Source organism: Stegostoma tigrinum, chromosome 11, assembly GCF_030684315.1.
Source record: "Stegostoma tigrinum isolate sSteTig4 chromosome 11, sSteTig4.hap1, whole genome shotgun sequence".
Taxonomy (NCBI): Eukaryota; Metazoa; Chordata; class Chondrichthyes; order Orectolobiformes; family Stegostomatidae; genus Stegostoma; species Stegostoma tigrinum.
Genome location: NC_081364.1, coordinates 68,424,846 through 68,444,556, shown reverse-complemented (window position 1 = coordinate 68,444,556; position 19,711 = coordinate 68,424,846). Strand labels below are relative to the sequence as shown.

At 44.9% G+C, this 19,711-nt stretch overlaps 1 protein-coding gene across 1 annotated transcript in view; it reads right to left on the bottom strand.

Annotated features, from left to right (window-relative positions):
- Nucleotides 1–2,378: 2,378 nt before the first annotated feature.
- The window catches only part of LOC125460617 (FYVE, RhoGEF and PH domain-containing protein 5-like), a 102,308-nt gene continuing 84,975 nt past the window's right edge, over nt 2,379–19,711 (bottom strand). Inside the window, exons 17-20 of the mRNA XM_048548274.2 lie at nt 13,894–14,027; nt 13,435–13,563; nt 6,001–6,155; nt 2,379–3,452 (exon numbers count right to left, since the gene is read on the bottom strand). Coding sequence (XP_048404231.1) covers nt 3,416–3,452; nt 6,001–6,155; nt 13,435–13,563; nt 13,894–14,027 — 455 coding nt within the window. The 3' untranslated portion in view covers nt 2,379–3,415. The remainder of the gene's footprint in view (nt 3,453–6,000; nt 6,156–13,434; nt 13,564–13,893; nt 14,028–19,711) is intronic.

Genomic DNA, 19,711 nt, shown 5'->3' with positions numbered 1-19,711 from the left:
TCTGAAGTGTGAGGTGATGCACTTGAGCAGAACAAACAAGACAAAGGGACCACATGATGAATGGTATGACGCTGGAAAGCACTGAGATTCAGTATGTGCATGTACATCAATCCTTGAAAATAGTGGGGCACAGTACAGTGGCCCTTGTTATCACCACTCCCTCACAATGCTGGGGACCTGGGTTTGATTCCACCCTGTGGTGACTATGTGGAGTTTGCACATCTCTCCCTGTGTCTGCATGGGTTTCCTCCAGGTGCTCCAAAGATGTTCCGGTTAGGTGGATTGGCCATGGGAAATGCAGGGTTACAAGGATGGGGTGGGGGAAGTGGGTCTAGATGGGATGGTCTTCAGAGGGTCAGTGTGAGTTCAATGGGCTGAATGGCCTGCTTCCACATTGTACTGATTCTATAATTACATAAAGTAAGGTGATGTTGGAACTGTATAAAACATCAGTTAGGCCATTACTTGAGTACTGTATACAGTTCTGGAATCCATTATAGAACATAGAAAAGTACAGCACAGTACTGGCCCTTCGGCCCACGATGTTGTGCCGTGGAATAATCCTAATCCAAAAATAAAATAACCTAACCTACATTCCCCTCAATTCACTGCTGTCCATGTGCATGTCCAGCAGTCGCTTAAATGTCACTAATGACTCTGCTTCCATGACTACCACTGGTAAACTATTCCATGCGCTCCCAACTCTCTGGGTGAAGAACTGGACACAATATTCCAATTGTGGTCTCACCAGGGTTTTGCAGAGCTGCAGCAAAACCTCACAGCTCTTAAACTCGACCCCCCTGTTAATGAAAGCCAAAACACCATCTGCTTTCTTAACCTTATTCACTTGAGTGGCAATTTTGAGGGAGCTATGCACTTGAACACCAAGATCCCGCTGTTCTTCCACACTGCCAAGAATCCTGCCTTTAATCCTATGTTCAGCATTTAAGTTTGACCTTCCAAAATGCGTCACTTCACATTTATCCAGGTTGAACTCCATCTGCCATTTCTCAGCCCAGCTCTGCATACTGTCAATGTCTCGCTGAAGCCTGCAATAGCCCTTGATACTATCAATGGCACCTCCAACCTTTGTGTCATCAGCAAATATACTAACCCACCCCTCAACCTCCTCATCCAAGTCATATATAAAAACTACAAAGAGCAGAGGCCCAAGACCAGAGTCCTGCAGGACACCACTCAGCACTGACCTCCAGGCAGAATACTTACCATCTACAACCACTCTCTGCCTCCTGTCAGCCAACCAATTCTGAATCCAGACAGCCAAATCACTCTGTATCCCATACCTCCTGACCTTACGAATTTTATAGGAGCGATATAATAGTACTGAGGGAAATTTACCAGAATGTTGCCTGGGCTGGAGAGTTTCAGTTTGAAGAGGGGTTGGGTTATTTTCAGTAGAGCAAAGGTGACTGAGGGCAGACATGATTGAGATGTATAACTTTTGAGTGGCATAAATAGGTAGACAAGAAGGAACTTTTCCCCTAGATGGAGGATCAGTCAGGGATAGAGGTTTAAGGAAAGGGTCAGGAAGTTTAGAGGCGATGTGAGAAAAGGTTTTTCTCACACAGGGTGGTGGGAATCTGGAACTTGCTGCCTACAAGGATTGAGAGAGGCAGAAACCCTAATGACACTGAAGAAGTATTTCATTGTTACTGTGATGGCAAGGCATTTAAGCCAATGGTCCAAGCGCTAGAAATGTAGAAAATAGGAGCAGGAGCAGGCAATTCGGCTCCTTGAGCTTACTTGGTCATCCATCATTTTGGCCAATCAGCAAGCTAATTTTGCCTTCCTCCCAAATCCCTTGATTATTTTCGCCATAAGAACACTAGCCACTTCTTTCTTGAAAACACAATATTTTGGCCTAAAAATGGGATTAGAATAGTTAAGTGCTTATTGACCACTGCAGACCCAGTGGTCTGAATGGACTTTTTGTGTACTATCAACCTCTATGATTCTAACTTACTGGTTCCAACCAGACCATGACATAAATGTGGCAGTCCCAATTTTTAAAAAATCCATACACCTGACAACTGGTCAGTTGGCTCAAATTAACTGTTGAGTATAGGCTGTCCCTGTGTTGTGGATGGGTACCATTTTTGAGTCCATCTGCAAGTTGATTTTGCACACAAGTCTGAAAACAACAGCAGATTGTATGTTGGATCTTTAAAATTACATCCCTGTATGTTTTGGGATGACATACCCAGCTCTGGGAAACACAACAGTGAGAAACCGAAGACTGCAATATACTTGGATTTTATAACAATGATTATTTTCAGAGTTGATAGTCAATAAATGACAACATGATTTAAAAATGTTTATTGATTCTAAATATTTTCCTTTTCAGATTTTCTCATTTTTCTGAACATTTGGTCATCAGGTGTTGGCATAGCCTACAGTAGCCTGTGATCACCATTATTTATAATAATATTATACATTTACAATTCCTGCTCAGCCATTGTCAGGACTTCATTTTGAATTCCACTTCTCTTTAGTGCACTTTATTAAGTTTCTGCTGTCTTAGAATCTCTAATATGTAGAGGACCACTTTACAAGTTCACCAATGCAACCCTAATCCAGAGGGCTCAGCTTATTTCTAGAGAGCATTAAGACACTGACCTCTCAACACCAAACCCATCCCTTCATCCGCTTCTGATGTAATACAGTCCCGAGGAAGAGCTTTGCTGTAGTTCCAATCGAGGGATGAGAAACTTGACCTACTTTGTACACGCAAACCTAATTTATCTTGATTGTTTATCCAGCAAGCTAAAAATAGTAAAGTTCTGTCTCGATATCAAGACAACTCAAACCCCCTGCAAAAGCCAAACTATACTTGCTGGTCTCTGTACGGTGGGGGGTTACTAGACCCCAATTGCTTCACAGCATCCACACTGTCTCAAGAGGGATTGCACTTGGAAGTGACTGATACCTGCTCTCCCAGCCTCACTTTGATAACTACACACTCTGCCACCTACACCCTTCCCTACTTCACCATAAACCTTATTGATTATCCAGGGTGGGGAAATCATTCGCTCATCAAGATCTGACTAAGCCTCAACCACCCAGTGGGAACATTTTTAAATCCGATATCAAGTATTTTAATTTTCCAAGTGCTCCAGGCGTAGGTAATGCGAGAGTTGGTTTCTCCTTCTCATATTGCCGAGTGAAGGACAATTTGTTGCATTAGTTGTTGGAAGTGTAGTACTTGTTTAATAGTGAAGTCAGAAGAAAAATTGACTTGTGTGGAATGAACAATTGAGATGACATGGTGAGTACAGTCAGAAACTTTCCTTGCAGCACAAGACAATTAATTGCAGTGAGTCACAACTGTTTCCTCACATCTCCACTGGGGGACAGAGCAGAAAGAAATATCTCACACTGGCAGGACCCACAAATGCTATAATATGGTGGCTTCAAACATGGCTTCAATCCATCTGAAACACAAAATACGACCACAGTTCAACAGATACAGTGAGCAATTAGTGAAGTGAGAACAAATGTTAGAAACAGTAACGAGCCGGTTCCACTATTCAATAAGATCGTGGTTGATTTTGTGTCCTAACTCCATATGCCTACCTTGGGCCCATATCCCTTGTTACTTTGTGCTTAAAGAAAATTAGTCTTTGATTTAAATTTAACAATTGCATCAACATTGGTTGTTGTTCCTGGAACAGAGTTCCAAACCTCCACTACACTTTGCATGTAGACATGCTTGGGTAACATCTATTCTGTATGGTCTGGCCCTAATTCTTAGACTTTGCCCCCGAGTTCTAGAATCTTCAATCAGTGGAAATAGGTTACCTTTGTCTAATCTTTCTTTCCATGTCAACATGCTGCAGACATTGATTAGATCAACCCTTAACCTTCCAAATTCTAGACAAAATAGAGGCCTAATTATCTAATCTCTCATCATGTAACCCCTGAAATCCAGGTATCCTTGTAAATCTGCATTGTATTCCCTTCAGGGCCAAAACACCCTTAAGGCGTGGTGTCCAGAACTGCTCACAATACTCTTAAGCGAAAAAGTATTTTGTATAACAGCAGTATTTCTGTACTCCAGCCCCTTAGATATGAAGGCCAGCATTCCATTTGCCTTCTTGACTAATTTCTGTATCTGTTCATGACATTTTAAAGAGCTATGCATGTGAATGCCCAAAATCTGTTGTACATTCACTAACATTTAACATTGTGACCTCTGAAGAAATTCCAAGCTATCCTTTTTTTTTGGTCTGAAATGCAAAACCTCACATTTGCTTATGTTAAAATCCATCTGCTACTGCTTTGCCCAATCACCTAATCTATCAGTGTGCAGCTGGAGGAACACAGCAGGCCAGAGGAATATCATTTTCTGAAGAAAACGTCAACTTTCCTGCTCCTTTGATGCTGCCTGCCTGCTGTGTTCCTTCAGCTCCACGCTGTGTCAACTCCAACTCCAGCACTGGCAGTTCTTACTATCACCTAATCTATCATGGCCTGTTGTAATTTTATGTAGTTGATACTGTCTGCAATGTTGCCCAAATTCTGTATCACTAGCAAATTTGGATAAGTGACTTCTAATGCCATTATCCAAATTGTTGACGAATATTGTGAAATATTGAGACCCCAACAAAGATCCCTGTAAAAACCAGTCATGTCCTACCAATTAGAATATTTACCCATTATTCCAATTGTTTCCTGCCACTCAACCAACTTCCAATTCCAAATCAGCAATTTGCCCTCAGTTTCAAGGGTTTCTATCTTAGCCATCAATCCCCTGAATCTCTTGTGTGGGACATTTTCAGAAGTCTTCTGGAATTATCAACATCCATAAACTTAGCTCTATCCACCACCTTTGTCACCTCTTCAAAAAAAACAGATTTGTTAGGCACATGAAGCCAAGAGCATAAATGCTTGCACTGCATGCACCCTGGAGGGTGACATGGTGGCTCAGTGGTTAGCATTGCAGCCAAATAGCGCCAGGGACCTAGATTTGTTTTCAGCCTTGAGTGACTGTGCAACCTCCACACAGACATTCTCCATGTGTCTGTGTGGGTTTTCTCCCACAGTCCAAAGATGTGTAGGTAGGTGAATTGGCCACGTTAAATTGCCCATTCTGTATAGGCTAGGTGGGCTAACCCTTGTAAATACAGGATTACAGGGCTAAGGAAGGGGCTGCCCTTTGGAGGGTCAGTGCAGACTCATTGGTCTGAATGGCCTGTTTCCAAACTCTTTCCATGAATGTGTTGGGAACAGGATGTGGTGAATCATCTGGACAGGAGTGGGCTGCAGCCAAGTCGAAAGAAAGAATTGTCCATTTAACGCCCCCCTCAGGAGTGGGGCAAACAGCATCCATTGTATAAGTGTCCATTCAGTATCACACCTCCTGCCAAATTACGGTCTTTTCTAAAAATTTATGCAAAGATACTGGGTCTATGGACTGGGTGGTCAGCCATCACCTGGCACTGTCAAGAAAAATGGTGAATCTGGCTCCAACTTGGTACGGGGAATGGTGAGACTTTGCCCAGTCGGCATCCTCTTTTCCAGCTCCATTTTGTGTTGCAAGCCCGGAGTAGTGCCACCACTGTCCTCCCTATTTGTTGCAGCCTATGTATGCACTGTTCAGGTATTACAAGGTATTTAAGATCCTGCATCTTCCTGTAATAACACCAGTCAGACTAGTGATTTTTAGTTCTTCTTTTTGGTCAGGTAACATGCATGCCAATGTCTTATTCTGACTGTCGAGCATTCATATGTGAAACCAAACTATGGTATCTTTTTTTCAGTTTTGCACTGCACTTCAGTCTGATTGGTATGGGGGTCTACATTCGGAGCCGGAAAGACTGACTGTGTGGCAGCACATCCCAGCCCATCTTAAGCTCAAAGCTAAATGTGAAAACATGTCAGAGGACCTCAAAGTGAAGAAAGCACAGATCTCAATTCTGTTTTTCAGTATGTGCTCCTGGTCTCGGCTGAAGAACCTTGCTGGGTAAGAGCAACACTTACCTCTGTGCTGTGTGTGTGTCCTCGGCTTTGAATGTGTAGTAAAGGACGTTCTTGTGGTGAAGCTGAAACAGTACACTGGGTCCAGAGTGGTCATCATCCTTTGATCCCTTGACAGTAAAGCCCAATAAAGGCAAGCTCTCTGCAGCAACTTTGTTCTGTCACAACAAGATGAGCACACTCATGGTAAATTTTTATTGAAGCATTCCAACCTACGTTCAGTATCCCAATTATACAATTCCCATTCTTATTTTACAGTTCTGCCCTGGTTTTTCCCCCACCGTGTCCTTCTGCAGCCCTCGGGTGTCTCATTCCAACACTATTTACTCTGGCCACCACCCCAGCGTCAGCTACCTGGGTATCAAGCTCTGAAATTCCCCTACTTAATCTCCTGGATTTCAATTCCTTCTCTGCTAAAAGTCTGAACTTTTTTTAAAACAAACTTTTTGATCAAGCATTTGACCACTCCTCCTGAGAACTCATTCTTTATGTCAGTGCTAGAACATAAAACATAGAACGTTACAGTACAGCACAGGCCCTTCGGCCCTCGATGTTGTGCCGACCTGAAGCCAATCTAACCTACACTATTCCATGTATGTCTATATGCTTATCCAGTGACGACTTAAATGTACCTCAAGTTGGTGAATCAACAACCGTTGCAGGCAAATTGTTCCATTCCCTTACTACTCTCTGAGTAAAGAAACTACCTCTGACATCTGTACTATATCCTTCACCCCTCAATTTAAAGCTATGCCCCCTCGTGCTCGCCATCACCATCCTAGGAAAAAGGCTCTCCCTATCCACCCTATCTAACCCTCTGATTATTTTAGATGTTTCAATTAAGTCACCTCTCAAACTTCTTCTCTCCAACGTAAATCTCCTCTGCACCCTTTCCAAAGCTTCCAAATCCTTCTTATAATGCGGTGACCAGAAATGTACGCAATACTCCAAGTGCGGCCGCACCAGAGTTTTGTACAGCTGCAGCATAACCTCTTGGTTCCGGAACTCGATCCCTCTATTAATAAAAGCTAAAACACTGTATGCCTTCTTAACAGCCCTGTCAAACTGGGTGGCAACTTTCAAGGATCTGTGTACATGGACACCGAGATCTCTCTGCTCATCTACACTACTAAGAATCTTACCATTAGCCCTGTACTTTGCCTTCCGGTTACTCCTACCAAAGTGCATCACCTCACACTTGTCTGCATTAAACTCCATTTGCCACCTCTCAGCCCAGCTCTGCAGTTTATCTATGTCTCTCTGCAACCTATAGCATCCTTCGTCACTATCCACAACTCCACCGACCTTAGTGTCGTCTGCAAATTTACTAACCCATCCTTCTATGCCCTCATCCAGGTCATTTATAAAATGACAAACAGCAGTGGACCCAACACCAACCCTTGCAGTACACCACGAGTAACTGGTCTCCAGGATGAACATTTCCCATCAACTACCACCCTCTGCCTTCTTTCAGCAAGCCAATTTCCGATCCTAACTGCTATATCTCCCACAATTCCATTCCTCCGCATTTTGTACAATAGCCTACTGTGGGGAGCCTTATCGAATGCCTTGCTGAAATCCATATACACCACATCAACCGGTTTACTCTCATCTACCTGTTTGGTCACCTTCTCAAAGAACTCAATAAGGTTTGTGAGGCACGACCTACCCTTCACAAAACCGTGCTGACTATCCCTAATCAATTTATTCTTTTCCAGTTAATTATAAATCCTATCCCTTATAACCTTTTCCAATACTTTACCAACAACTGAGGTAATGCTCACTGGTCTATAATTACCAGGGTTGTCTCTACTCCCCTTCTTGAACAGGGGAACCACATTTGCTATCCTCCAGTCGTCTGGCACTATTCCTGTAGACAATGACGAGTTAAAGATCAATGCCAAAGGCTCGGCAATCTCTTCCCTGGCTTCCCAGAGGATTCTAGGATGAATCCCATCCGGCCCAGGGGACTTATCTATCTTCACACTCTGTAGGATTTCTAATACCTCTTCCTTGTGAATCTCAATCCCAACTAGTCTGGTAGCCTGTATCTCAGTATTCTCCTCGACAACATTGTCATTTTCTAGAGTGAATACTGTTGAAAAATATTCATTTAGCGCTTCCCCTATCTCCACTGACTCCACACACAACTTACCACTACTATCCTTGATTGGCCCTTAATCTTAGTTTCGTCATTCTTTTATTCCTTAAATACCTATCGAAAGCCTTAGGGTTTACCCTGATCCTATCCGCCAACAACTTCTCATGTTTCCTCCTGGCTCTTCTGAGCTCTCTCTTTAGGTCTTTCCTGGCTACCACATAGCCCTCAAGTGCCCTAAGTGAGCCTTCACATCTCATCCTAACATAAGCCTTCTTCTTCCTCTTGACTAGAGATTCCACCTCCTTCGTAAACCACGGCTCCCGCGCTCTACAGCTTCCTCCCTGCCTGACAGGTACGTACTTATCTCGGACACACAGGAGCTTTTCCTTGAATAAGCTCCACGTTTCTAACGTGCCCATCCGCTGCAGTTTCCTTCCCCATCCTATGCTCCCTAAATCTTGCCTAAACTCATCGTAATTGCCTTTCACCCAGCTATAACTCTTGCCCAGTGGTATAAACCTATCCCTTTCCATCACTAAAGTAAACATAACAGAATTGTGGTCGCTATCACCAAAGTGCTCACCTACTTCTAAATCTATCACCTGGCCGGGCTCATTACCCAGTACCAAATCTAATGTGGCTTCGCCCCTTGTTGGCCTATCTACATACTGTGTCAGGAAGCCCTCCTGCACACACTGGACAAAAACTGACCCATCTATAGTACTCAAACTATAGTGTTCCCAGTCAATATTTGGAAAGTTGAAGTCCCCCATGACAACTACCCTGTCTCTCTCACTCCTATCGAGAATCATCTCTGGAACTATTCGGAATCCTATAGAAAACTCCCAACAGGGTGACCTCTCCTTTCCTGTTTCTAACCTCAGACCATACTACCTCAGTTGACGAGTCCCCAAACGTCCTTTCTGCAACTGTAATACTGTCCTTGATCAACAATGCCACACCTCCCCCTCTTTAACCATCTTCTCTGTTCTTACTGAAACATCTAAATGCCGGAACCTGCAACAACCATTCCTGTCCCTGCTCTGGCCACAACATCGAAGTCCCAGGTACTAACCCACGCTCTAAGTTCACCCACCTTATTCCGGACACTCCCGGCATTGAAGTAGACACACTTCAAACCAACTTCTTGCTTGCCGGTGCCATCTTGCGTCGCTGAAACTTTATTTTGGACCACCCTACTCTCAACCTTTTCTATAGTCAAACTACAATTTTAGTTCCCATCCCCCTGCTGAATTAGTTTAAACCCACTCGAATAGCCTTAGCAAATTTCCTCCCCAGGATATCGGTACCCCTCTGGTTCAGGTGAAGACCATCTTGCTTGTAGAGGTCCCACCTACCCCAGAAAGAGCCCCAATTATCCAAGAATCCAAAACCCTCTCTCTCCCTATTCCTCGCCGCACTAGCACGTGGCACGGGCAACAAACCAGAGACAACAGCTCTGTTCGTCCTAGCTCTCAGCTTCCATCCTAGCTCCCTGAATTTCTGCCTTAAATCCCCATCTCTCTTCCTACCTATGTCATTGGTGCCAATGTGGACCACGACTTGGGGCTGCTCCCCCTCCCCCTTAAGGATCCCTAAAACACGATCAGAGACATCACGCACCCTGGCACCAGGGAGGCAACACATCAACCGTGAGTGTCTCTCGTCCCCCCCCAGAACCTCCTATCTGTCCCCCTAACTATGGAGTCCCCAATGACTACTGCTCTGCTCCTCTTCCCCCTTCCCTTCTGAGCAGCAGGGATAGACTCTGTGCCAGGGACTTGTGCCCCACTGCCTTCCCCTGGTAAATACCCCCCGCAACAGTATCCAAAACGGTATTGTTGAGGGGAATGGCCACAGGGGATCCCTGCACTGCCTGCCGGTTCCCTTTCCGTCCCCTGACCGTAACCCATCTGCCTTTTTCTTGTACCTGAGGAGTGACTACCTCCCTGTAATTCCGCTCAATAACCCCCTCTGCCTCCCGAATGATCTGAAGTTCATCCAGCTCCAGCTCCAGTTCCCTAGCGCGGTTTTCAAGGAGCTGGAGTTGGGTGCACTTCCCGCAGATGTAGTCAGCAGGGACACTAGTGGTGACCCTTACCTCCCACATTCTGCAGGAGGAACATTCAACTGCCCTGACCTCCGTTCCCATTATTCTAAATTCCCAAGACTTAAAAAATAAAGAATAAAAAATAAACTAGTTACCTTACCAATAAGGCACACAGAACCTTTTTTTTTGGTTCGAGGAGGAGGATGGGTGGGAGACACTACTTGAGTAGTGTTTCAGGCAACGCAACCACAAATATATTACCTCACTTACTCACCAGTCCTCATCTATGTTTCTTTTGAAGTGCTTTGTCTTGGTTTGCTATATAAATGCAAGTTGATGTTGTTGGCCAAGATGCCATATAAATGCTAGTTGTTCTTGTTGTTGGCGGCCAGGGATTGCTCGCCCATAAAAACAGCAGCTTGTGAATAGAAGAAACCTGAGTCCCAGCTTGTGCTGGAATCCATTGGAACTGGCTCGGTTCAGAGGAGTGCAAGGGAAGTGGCATAAGGTACAAATCCCTATTTGGTGGAAGAGTAATCAGATAATGTTACCAGTGTCCTGGGGCTAGAACCTATAATGAAAGGACACAGGCTCGGCAGGTTAGCCAGAGCCAACAAAACCAAGACACCACAGTTCAGGGAAAAGTGATAAAAATGAAGGATCCGGGCAAAAACGCCAAAGATCAACCTTTGTGGAAGTGGCAGACTACATCAAGCACCCAAAGGATCGCCTGGCCAGTGTGAACTCCTCTACTTAGGTATAAACCTTTATATTCTGAGACTGATCAGGGAATGTCAGAGAAACTTAATGGATGCGTGCAGAGATTTTAGTCTTGTATGAATTGCATGCCTGCTTTTAACCCTTCCTTGTCCGAATAGCTGTGTCTTTCATTATTTAGCCAGAGACCCTCTTGAAAACTGTTAGCAGCAACCAGAGAGAAGGATGATGAAAAAGAACCATAGAACTACTTTTCCAGTGTTCCTTCCATCATAACTCATTTTTCTCCTGTTTCTGTGTGTATAATAGGCTTTTGTGTCAACCTGGGTCTGAAAAATCAGGTAAATTGGGACGTCATTGCATACTTTTAAAATCTTTTAACTTTTGTGATGACTACAGGGCTTGATTTCCAGCACAATATTCCCAGTGAAGTGTGACATTTCCGAAGTACGACATGTGTTTCCGGGTTCATAAAATTCCCTACATTGTGGGAGGAACCATTCAGCCCATCGAGTCTGCACTCGTCCTCTTAAGGGCATCCCAACCAGACCCACTGCTTCCCCCAACCTATCCCCGTAACCCTGCACACATTGGCTAATCCGCTAACCTGCATGTCTCTGGTCTGTTGGAGGAAACTGGAGAACCTGGAGGAAACCTATGCAGATGCAGGGGGAATTCACATGGACAGTCACTCCAGGCTGGGATCAAACCTGTTTCCCTGACACACTAAGGCAAAAGTGCTACCAGTCACTGCCACCCACACCATCGGAAAAGCTTCCATTTTACTCATGGACATTAAAAATGACATCAAAAATGAATGATAATCTAACAATAATCCCCACATCACCTGACGCAGGCTCAAATCACACATTGCAAGTTTATTTACTAAACATGAGCTTTAATTTTCCTTACTAATCTCTTGCATTGAACCTTGTCAAAAGCCTTTTGAAAGTCTAGATATAAAACATCCACTGATTTCACCCTTGTCCACTCTACTGGTCACATTCTGAAAAAACTGAAGATTTGACGAGCATGATTTCGCTTTGGTGAATCCATGCTGACCAGAACCAATTCTGACAGTGCTTTCCAAATGCTCAGTTATTGCACCCTTAACTGACTCGCGCACTTTCCCCGCCACCAATGTCAGGCTGACCTGCCTATAATTCCCCATTTTTACACTCTCCTTTTTTTAAAAGAGTGGTATTACATTAGCTATCGTTCAGTCCATTGAAACTGTTCCAGAGTCTGCAGAATGCAGGAAAATGATCACCAACACATCTGTTATTTCTAGGGCCACTTCCTTAAGTATTCTGGGATGCAGAGCATCAGGCCCTAAAGATTTATCAGGTTTTCCCAATATCATTTCCTGAATAATAAGTATTTCCTTCAATACCTCCTCCATGTTGACCCTCTGTCCCCTCGCATTTCCTGAAGATTATTTATAGCCTCCTTAGTGAAAACAGATTCAAGTATTTGTTCAACTGGTCTGCCATCTCTTTGTTGTCCATTACGAATTCACCTGATTCTGACTGCAAGGAACCTACATTTGTTTTCACCAATCTTTTTGTCTTAACATATCTATAGGAGCTTTTGCAGTCAGATTTTGTTTTCCACAAGTTTACTTTCATATTCTGTTTTCCCTTTCCAAATTAAACCATTTATCTTCCTTTGCTGAGTTTTATATTTCTCCCTGTGGGGATCCCGTTGGAATGCAGGGACCTTGACATGGAAGATTGATTGGCTGGGGGCCAGGTGCAGCAGGGAAGGGACACCTGGCAACCAGTCCCCTTAGTGAAAACTGGAACTGACCCAGCAGCAGAGCTCCAACCACCTGGAGAGAGGGAGAGAGAGAGAGAGAGAGAGAGAGAAGACAACCAAGTGCGAGACCAACCTTCATCAAGAGCATCAGAGCTGACTACACAGCCTGGCCAAGTGTGACTGCGTGGTTAGTGTGTTGTCATAGTCTGGTAGCCAGTACTAATTTAGATAAGGATTGTAACAAAGACTTAATTGCTCTTTCAATTACAACATTAATGTAAGAATCGGACATTTTACTGCAAAAGAGAGGGTTTTGGATAATATTCAGCCTTTGTATCTTCAGTATGCTTTATGAATAAATGTGTCGAATTTCAAGTCAACTTTTGACCATTTTGTTTGTGTCACAAGTACCCAAGTAAGATGCGTTTACATAGAATCTGGCTGGAGTATGCAAAGCAGGGACTTAGATATGCTGTATGTGAAGATTTGTATGTTTACCCAGTTGGCTTTAATTCATTGCTAATCCCAAGAAACTACATTTGCAAAACCTCCGCTCACTTGTCTATGTTCCTTTCTACTCTCTTTATGTCCTCTTCAGAATTTACTTTCCTACCTATCTTTGTGTCATCTGCAAATGTACCTGCCGTACCTTCAGTCCCTTCATCCAAGTCATTTATATGATATGTAAGAAGTTGAGGCCCCAGCCCTGATCCGGGTGGGGGGGCGGAGTTGAGGAGTAAAGGGAGAAATAAGAGAGATGAAAGGAGAAAGTAGAGGGGTAAAGGAAGAGAATTGTGCTGACAGTACTTACACCACTCGCTCTGTATGTGTACAGCACCTTCTCATGGATGACAAACCAGAGTTTCTTCCAATGTCTCTTGTTCCTCTTACACCTCTGGAGATATCCACTCATTGACACTCCCTCGGCTGAGGCTTCAACCTGACAAGCACCAAATATCTCATTAGAAAAGAAGGCAAAGAACAGGGTTTGGGTCAGTCTGACATAGGGAGGGCTCTCCCCCTTCAAGTTCAGTCTCAGAGAGAGGTGTCCCCCCGCCCCCCACCATGATCAGTCTCTCACACACATAGAGAGGTCTCCCCCGGGGTCAATCTCACACTCAGAGAGAGGGTTCCCCCAGGGTCAGTCTCAGGGAGAGGTTCACCCCCCCACCAGGATCAGTCTCACACATTGAGGGAGTTCCCCCCCGCCACCCCCTCCCCTGTTGGGGTCAGTCTCACGTGGGAGATAGGTGTTGTGCGATTGGCCTACCTCCTTCAGAGCCATTGGAACCCTCTTCTGTTTGCGGAGGGAGGATGTGTGGAAACTGTGAAACACTGACGAGATGGTAGTGCCTGGTGAGCGAGTGAACAACGATGCGGCCTTTTCATTCACTGTCATTAATTCTGCAGACAAGATTCAAAAGGCATGTTCAAGTGAGGATGGCTAACAGGGTGGTGACCGTGGCATTCGGCACACTTGCCCGCATCAGTCAGAGCATCGAGCACAAGAATTTAGATCTCATATTACGGCTGTACAAGACATTGGTAAGGCCACATTTGGAGTACTGCATACAATTCTGGTCACCCTGCTACAGGAAGGATGTCATTAAATTGGAAAGAGTGCAAAAAAAAATTTACAAGGTTATTACTAAGACTGGAAGGTTTGAGTTATTAGCAGAGGTTGGATAGGCTGGCACATTTTACCCCTGGGTGTAGGAGGCTGAGGGCTTACCTTATAGAGGTTTATAAAATCATGAAGGGCATGGAATAGGGTGAATAGCCAAGGTCTTTTTCCCATGGGTGGGAGAGTCTAAAGCTAGAGGGCATAGGTTTATGGTGAGCAGGGAAGTATTTAAAAGGCCTGGAGGAGTAACCTTTTCACACAGAAGGTGGTGTGTTTATGGGATGAGGTGCCAGAGGAAGTGGTAGAAGCAGGTATAATTACAATATTTAAAAGACATTTGGACCGGGTACATGATAGGAAAGGTTCAGATTAGATTCCCTACAGTGTGGAAACAGGCCCTACGGCCCAACAAGTCCACACCGTCCCTTGAAGCATCCTACCCAGACCCATCCTCCCATAACCCACACCCCCCTGAACACTACAGGCAATTTCCCATGGCCGATCCACCTAGTCTGCACATCTTTGGACTGTGGGAGGAAACCCACGCAGACACGGGGAGAATGTGCAAACTCCACAACCCAATTGATACGGGCCAAGCACAGGCAAAATAAGACTGGTTTAATTTAAGAAACCTGGTTGGTGGACAAGTTGGACTGAATGGTCTCTTTCCGTGCTATATGATTCTATGACTCTATAATAGTTATAGCATAGAATATAGTCATTCTGCCAGTCATTTCACTGCTGGCTGTCTTCAATAACCAACTCCTGCTCCCCAAACTCTGCCAATCGCTTTCTCTTTGGATAACAACCTGATGGTCTTTTGAAAACAGAAATTATTGGAGAAACTCGGCAGGCCTCTTGGCATCTGTGGAGAGAAAGCAGAGTTAATATTTTCGTATCAGAGATAATAGGAACTGCAGATGCTGGATAATCCGAGATAACAAAGTGTGGAGCTGGATGAACACAGCAGGCCAAGCAGCATCCTAAGACTTTGTTATCTCTTAATATTTTGGTAGTAGTTTGGAAAAGCCGGTATATATGTTGATAATAGAGAATGGTGGAAGGAATCCATGTGAAGTGTCCAGCAGATAGCAATTATGCTGATTGGCTGTTGGGTTGAAGATTTGCATTGGCACAATCAACTAAACAGGACTATGGAGGAAGTGTTGTCAAGGAATGGTTGTGGATGCACCAGGCGGTAAAGAAGGTAAATGGTATATTGGCCTTCATCTTGAGAAGTTTCGAGTACAGGAGCAGAGATGTGTTGTTGCAGTTGTACAGGGCCCTGGTGGGGCCACACCTAGAATAGTGTGTGCAGTTTTGATCTCGTTTTCTGAGGAAGGATGCTGTTGCTCTCGAGGGAGTGCAGTGAAGGTTTACCCAGGCTGATTCCAGGGATGTTGGGACTGACGTATGAGGAGAGATTGACCAGGTTAGGACTGTTTTGGCGGGAGTTCAGACGAATGGTGCGAGGGAGTGGGGAATCTCGTTCAGGCGAATGGGGTGGTGGGGGCGGGGAATCTCGTTCAGACTTATTGAATTCTAACAGACTAAACAGGGTAGGTGCACGGAGGATATTCCTGATGGTGGGTGTGTCCAGAACCAGGGGTCATGGTATGAGGATTTGGGGCCAACAATTTAGGATGGAGATGAGGAGACATGTCTTCACCCATAAGAGCGGTGAGCCCGTGGAATTCATTACTACAGGAAGTAGCTGATGCCAAAACATTGAATGTATTCAAGAGGTGAGTAAATATAGTACTTGGGGCAAATGGGATCCAAGGTTATGGGGAGAAAGCAGGATTAGGCTATTGAGTTGGATGATCAGTCATGATTGTGAAGAATGGTGGAGCAGGCTCAAAGGGCCGAATGGCCTCCACTTGCGCCTCTCTTCGATGTTTCTATGTCAGCAAGGAAAAGGAGGGGAATATGTATCTGGTTATAGCATCCTATTGGAGGTGGGGGTAATGGCAGCTTTTGATTTTTTATATGTAGATGGTAGTGAGGACAAAACTGAGGACCAGGAGGACCTTAATGATGTCGTGGGAGGGAAGAGAAGGGGTCGAAGCAGAAGAATGGGAAATGGGTTGGATATAGCCGCACACCCCACCTACCCCTGCCCGCCCCAATCAGAACAGCTTTAGGATCCTCAGCTTCTTTGTGAAATAAAGGCCTGAACCATCACATTTACCAACTCCTCCACCTGGCTGGAGTCGTCCTCACTTTGAGCAACTTCTCCTTTAATTCCACCTCCTTTCTTCGGATCAAAGGTGTGCCAGTGGGTACCTGCATGGGCCCCAGTTCTAGCTGGCTCATTCTGGGCTATGTGGAACATTCTGTTCCAGTCTTACTCGGGTCCCTCTCAACTCTTTCTGGTGCATCAATGACAGCAATGTTGGTTTCTTCTCTCATGAAGAATGGAAAAAACTTATTAATGTTGCTTCCAATTTCTAGCCTGGTCTCATCTTCACCTGGTCCATCTCTGACTCCTCCCTTCCCTTCCTCGACATCTCTGTTTCTGGGGATAGAATGGCCACTAATATCCACTACAAACACACTAACTCCCACAGTTAATTACTTTGACTATACATCCTCACACCCTGCTTCCTGTAAAAACTTCATTCCATTCTTCCAGTTTCTCTGGCTCTGTCATATCATACGATGTCACCTTCATGGGGCAGGCTTGGGGCTTGAGAAATATTCATCTTTTTCCTCAACTAAGGATTCTGGGTCATGAGGTTCAGAGGGCTCTCAGCTCATCTGATCCATTTCTTGCACTTCTGCCCTCACCTCTTCTCTTCCCTCCCACAACACCAACAGGGTCTTCTGGCCCTCACTTTCCACCCCACCAGCATCCACATCTAAGGATTTTTAGTTGCTATTTCTGCCACCTCTAGTGAGATGCCACAACCAGATACATATTCCCCTTCCCTTCCTCATCAGTCTTCCACAGGGACCATTGCCTGCAGAACACCACAGTCTACTCCTCCTCTACTCCCAACATCACCCCACACCCCCATGGTACACTCCCCTGCAATCCTCCTCCCTCTTCATTATCCAAAGCTCTCTAGTCTACTGTAACATGGTTTCCTTTACACTGGGGAGATGAAATGCAGACTAGACAACCACTTTGTGTAAAACCTACATTTCTTCCTCAAAAATGACCTCAAACTTCCTTTTGCTTGCCACTTCAACATTTCTGTCTTGGGGTTGCTGCAGTGCTCCGGGGAAGTTCAGTGCAGTCTAGAAGAACAGCGTCCCATCTTCTGCTTGATGACCCTGCAGTCTTCAGAACTCAACGTCGAATTCAATAATTTGATAATCTGACCACCTTCCTTGATGTCCTTTACCTACCACCACACTTCAGGCCCCATAATGACATGGGCTGCTTTCAGCGGAGGCAAGCTATTTTTACCTAATTATGATCCCACTATCTTTTGTTTTTTTCTGGCTTATCCATTATCCATTCTTTTGTCCACCTGATTATTTTTCTCTCTCTCCGGGCTCCATCTCCAACTATTTGCGCACTCCTTCCCAGTCCTCATCCTCTGTCCTCGATAAGTATAACACTTTTTTTTCATAACTATTAATAGTTCTGAAGAAGGGTTACTGGACTCAAAACGTTAAGTCTTCTTTCTCTCCACAGAGTCTGCCAGACCTACAGTCGTAGAGTCATACCATGTGGAAAAAGGCCCTTTGGTCCATTAGTCACGCCAACCATGTTCCCAAACTAAAGTAGTCCCACCTGCCTGTTTTAACCATATCCCTCCAAACCTTTCCATATTCACGTATTTATCCAAATGTCTTTTAAACGTTGTAACTGTACCTGCATCCACCATTTTCTTTGGCAGTACATTCCACACACTAACCTCTCTGTGTAAAAAAAAGTTACCCTTCATGTCAATTTAGAATTTTCCTCTTCTCACCTTAAAATATCGCCCACGTTTTGAATTCCCTCACCTTAAGAAAAAGACCTTGGCTATTCACCTTATCTACGCCCCTCATGATTTTATAAACCTTGATTAGGTTGCCTTTCAACCTCCTACACACCCGTGAAAAATGCCCCAGCATATCGAGTCTGTCCTTATAACTCAAACCCTCCGTTCCTGGCAATGTCCTGGTAAATCTTTTCTGAACCCTCTCCAGTTTAATAATAACCTTCCTATAAGAGGGCAATCAGGACTGCACACAGCACTCCAGAACAGGCCTTACCAACGTACTGTACAACGTCAACATAACATCCCAACTCCTCCTCTCAAAGGTTTGAGCAATAAAAACAAGCCTGACTGCTGAAGTTCTCCAATAATTGCTGGCTTTGTTTCAGATTTCCAGCATTCCTAGAATTTCTTTTATCTCTTTTGCAAAGCTATGACTGTATTTACCTGCATCACGCTTTGACAGGACAAACAAAGCAAGGTAATACAGTATAATAAAATGTGAGGCTGGATGAACACAGCAGGCCCAGCAGCATCTCAGGAGCACAAAAGCTGACATTTCGGGCCTAGACCCTTCATCAGAGAGGGGGATGGGGTGAGGGTTCTGGAATAAATAGGGAGAGAGGGGGAGGTGGACCAAAGATGGTGAGAAAAGAAGACAGGTGGAGAGGAGAGTATAGGTGGGGAGGTAGGGAGGGGATAGGTCAGTCCAGGGAAGACGGACAGGTCAAGGAGGTGGGATGAGGTTAGTAGGTAGGAGATGGAGGTGTGGCTTGGGGTGGGAGGAAGGGATGGGTGAGAGGAAGAACAGGTTAGGGAGGCAGAGACAGGTTGGACTGGTTTTGGGATGCAGTGGGTGGAGGGAAAGAGCTGGGATGGTTGTGTGGTGCAGTGTGGGGAGGGGTCGAACTGGGCTGGTTTTGGGATGCGGTGGGGGAAGTGGAGATTTTGAAGCCGGTGAAATCCACATTGATACCATTGGGCTGCAGGGTTCCCAAGCAGAATATGAGTTTGCTGTTCCTTCGGGTGGCATCATTGTGGCACTGCAGGAGGCCCATGATGGACATGTCATCTAAAGAATGGGAGGGGGAGTGGAAATGGTTTGCGACTGGGAGGTGCAGTTGTTCATTGCTAACCGAGCGGAGGTGTTCTGGAAAGCGGTCCCCAAGCCTCTGCTTGGTTTCCCGAATGTAGAAGAAGCCACACTGGGTACAGTGGATGCATATACAGTAATTCTGGAGTACTGTGTACTGTTTTGGTCACCCTGCTGTAGATAGGATATTATTAAACTGGAGAGGGTGCAGAAGAGATTTACAAGGATGTTAGCGGGACTGGAGAATTTGTGTTGTAAGGAGAGGGTGGGTCCTTTTTCCCCTGAAGTGTTGAGGTTGAAGGGTGACCTTTATACATGTTTATAAAATCATGACGGGGATGGATAAAATGAATAGCAAAGGTCTTTTTCCTAGAGTAGGGGAGTTCAAAACTGGTCAGTGTAATTCTAAGGTGAGAAGAAAGATTTAAAAGGGACC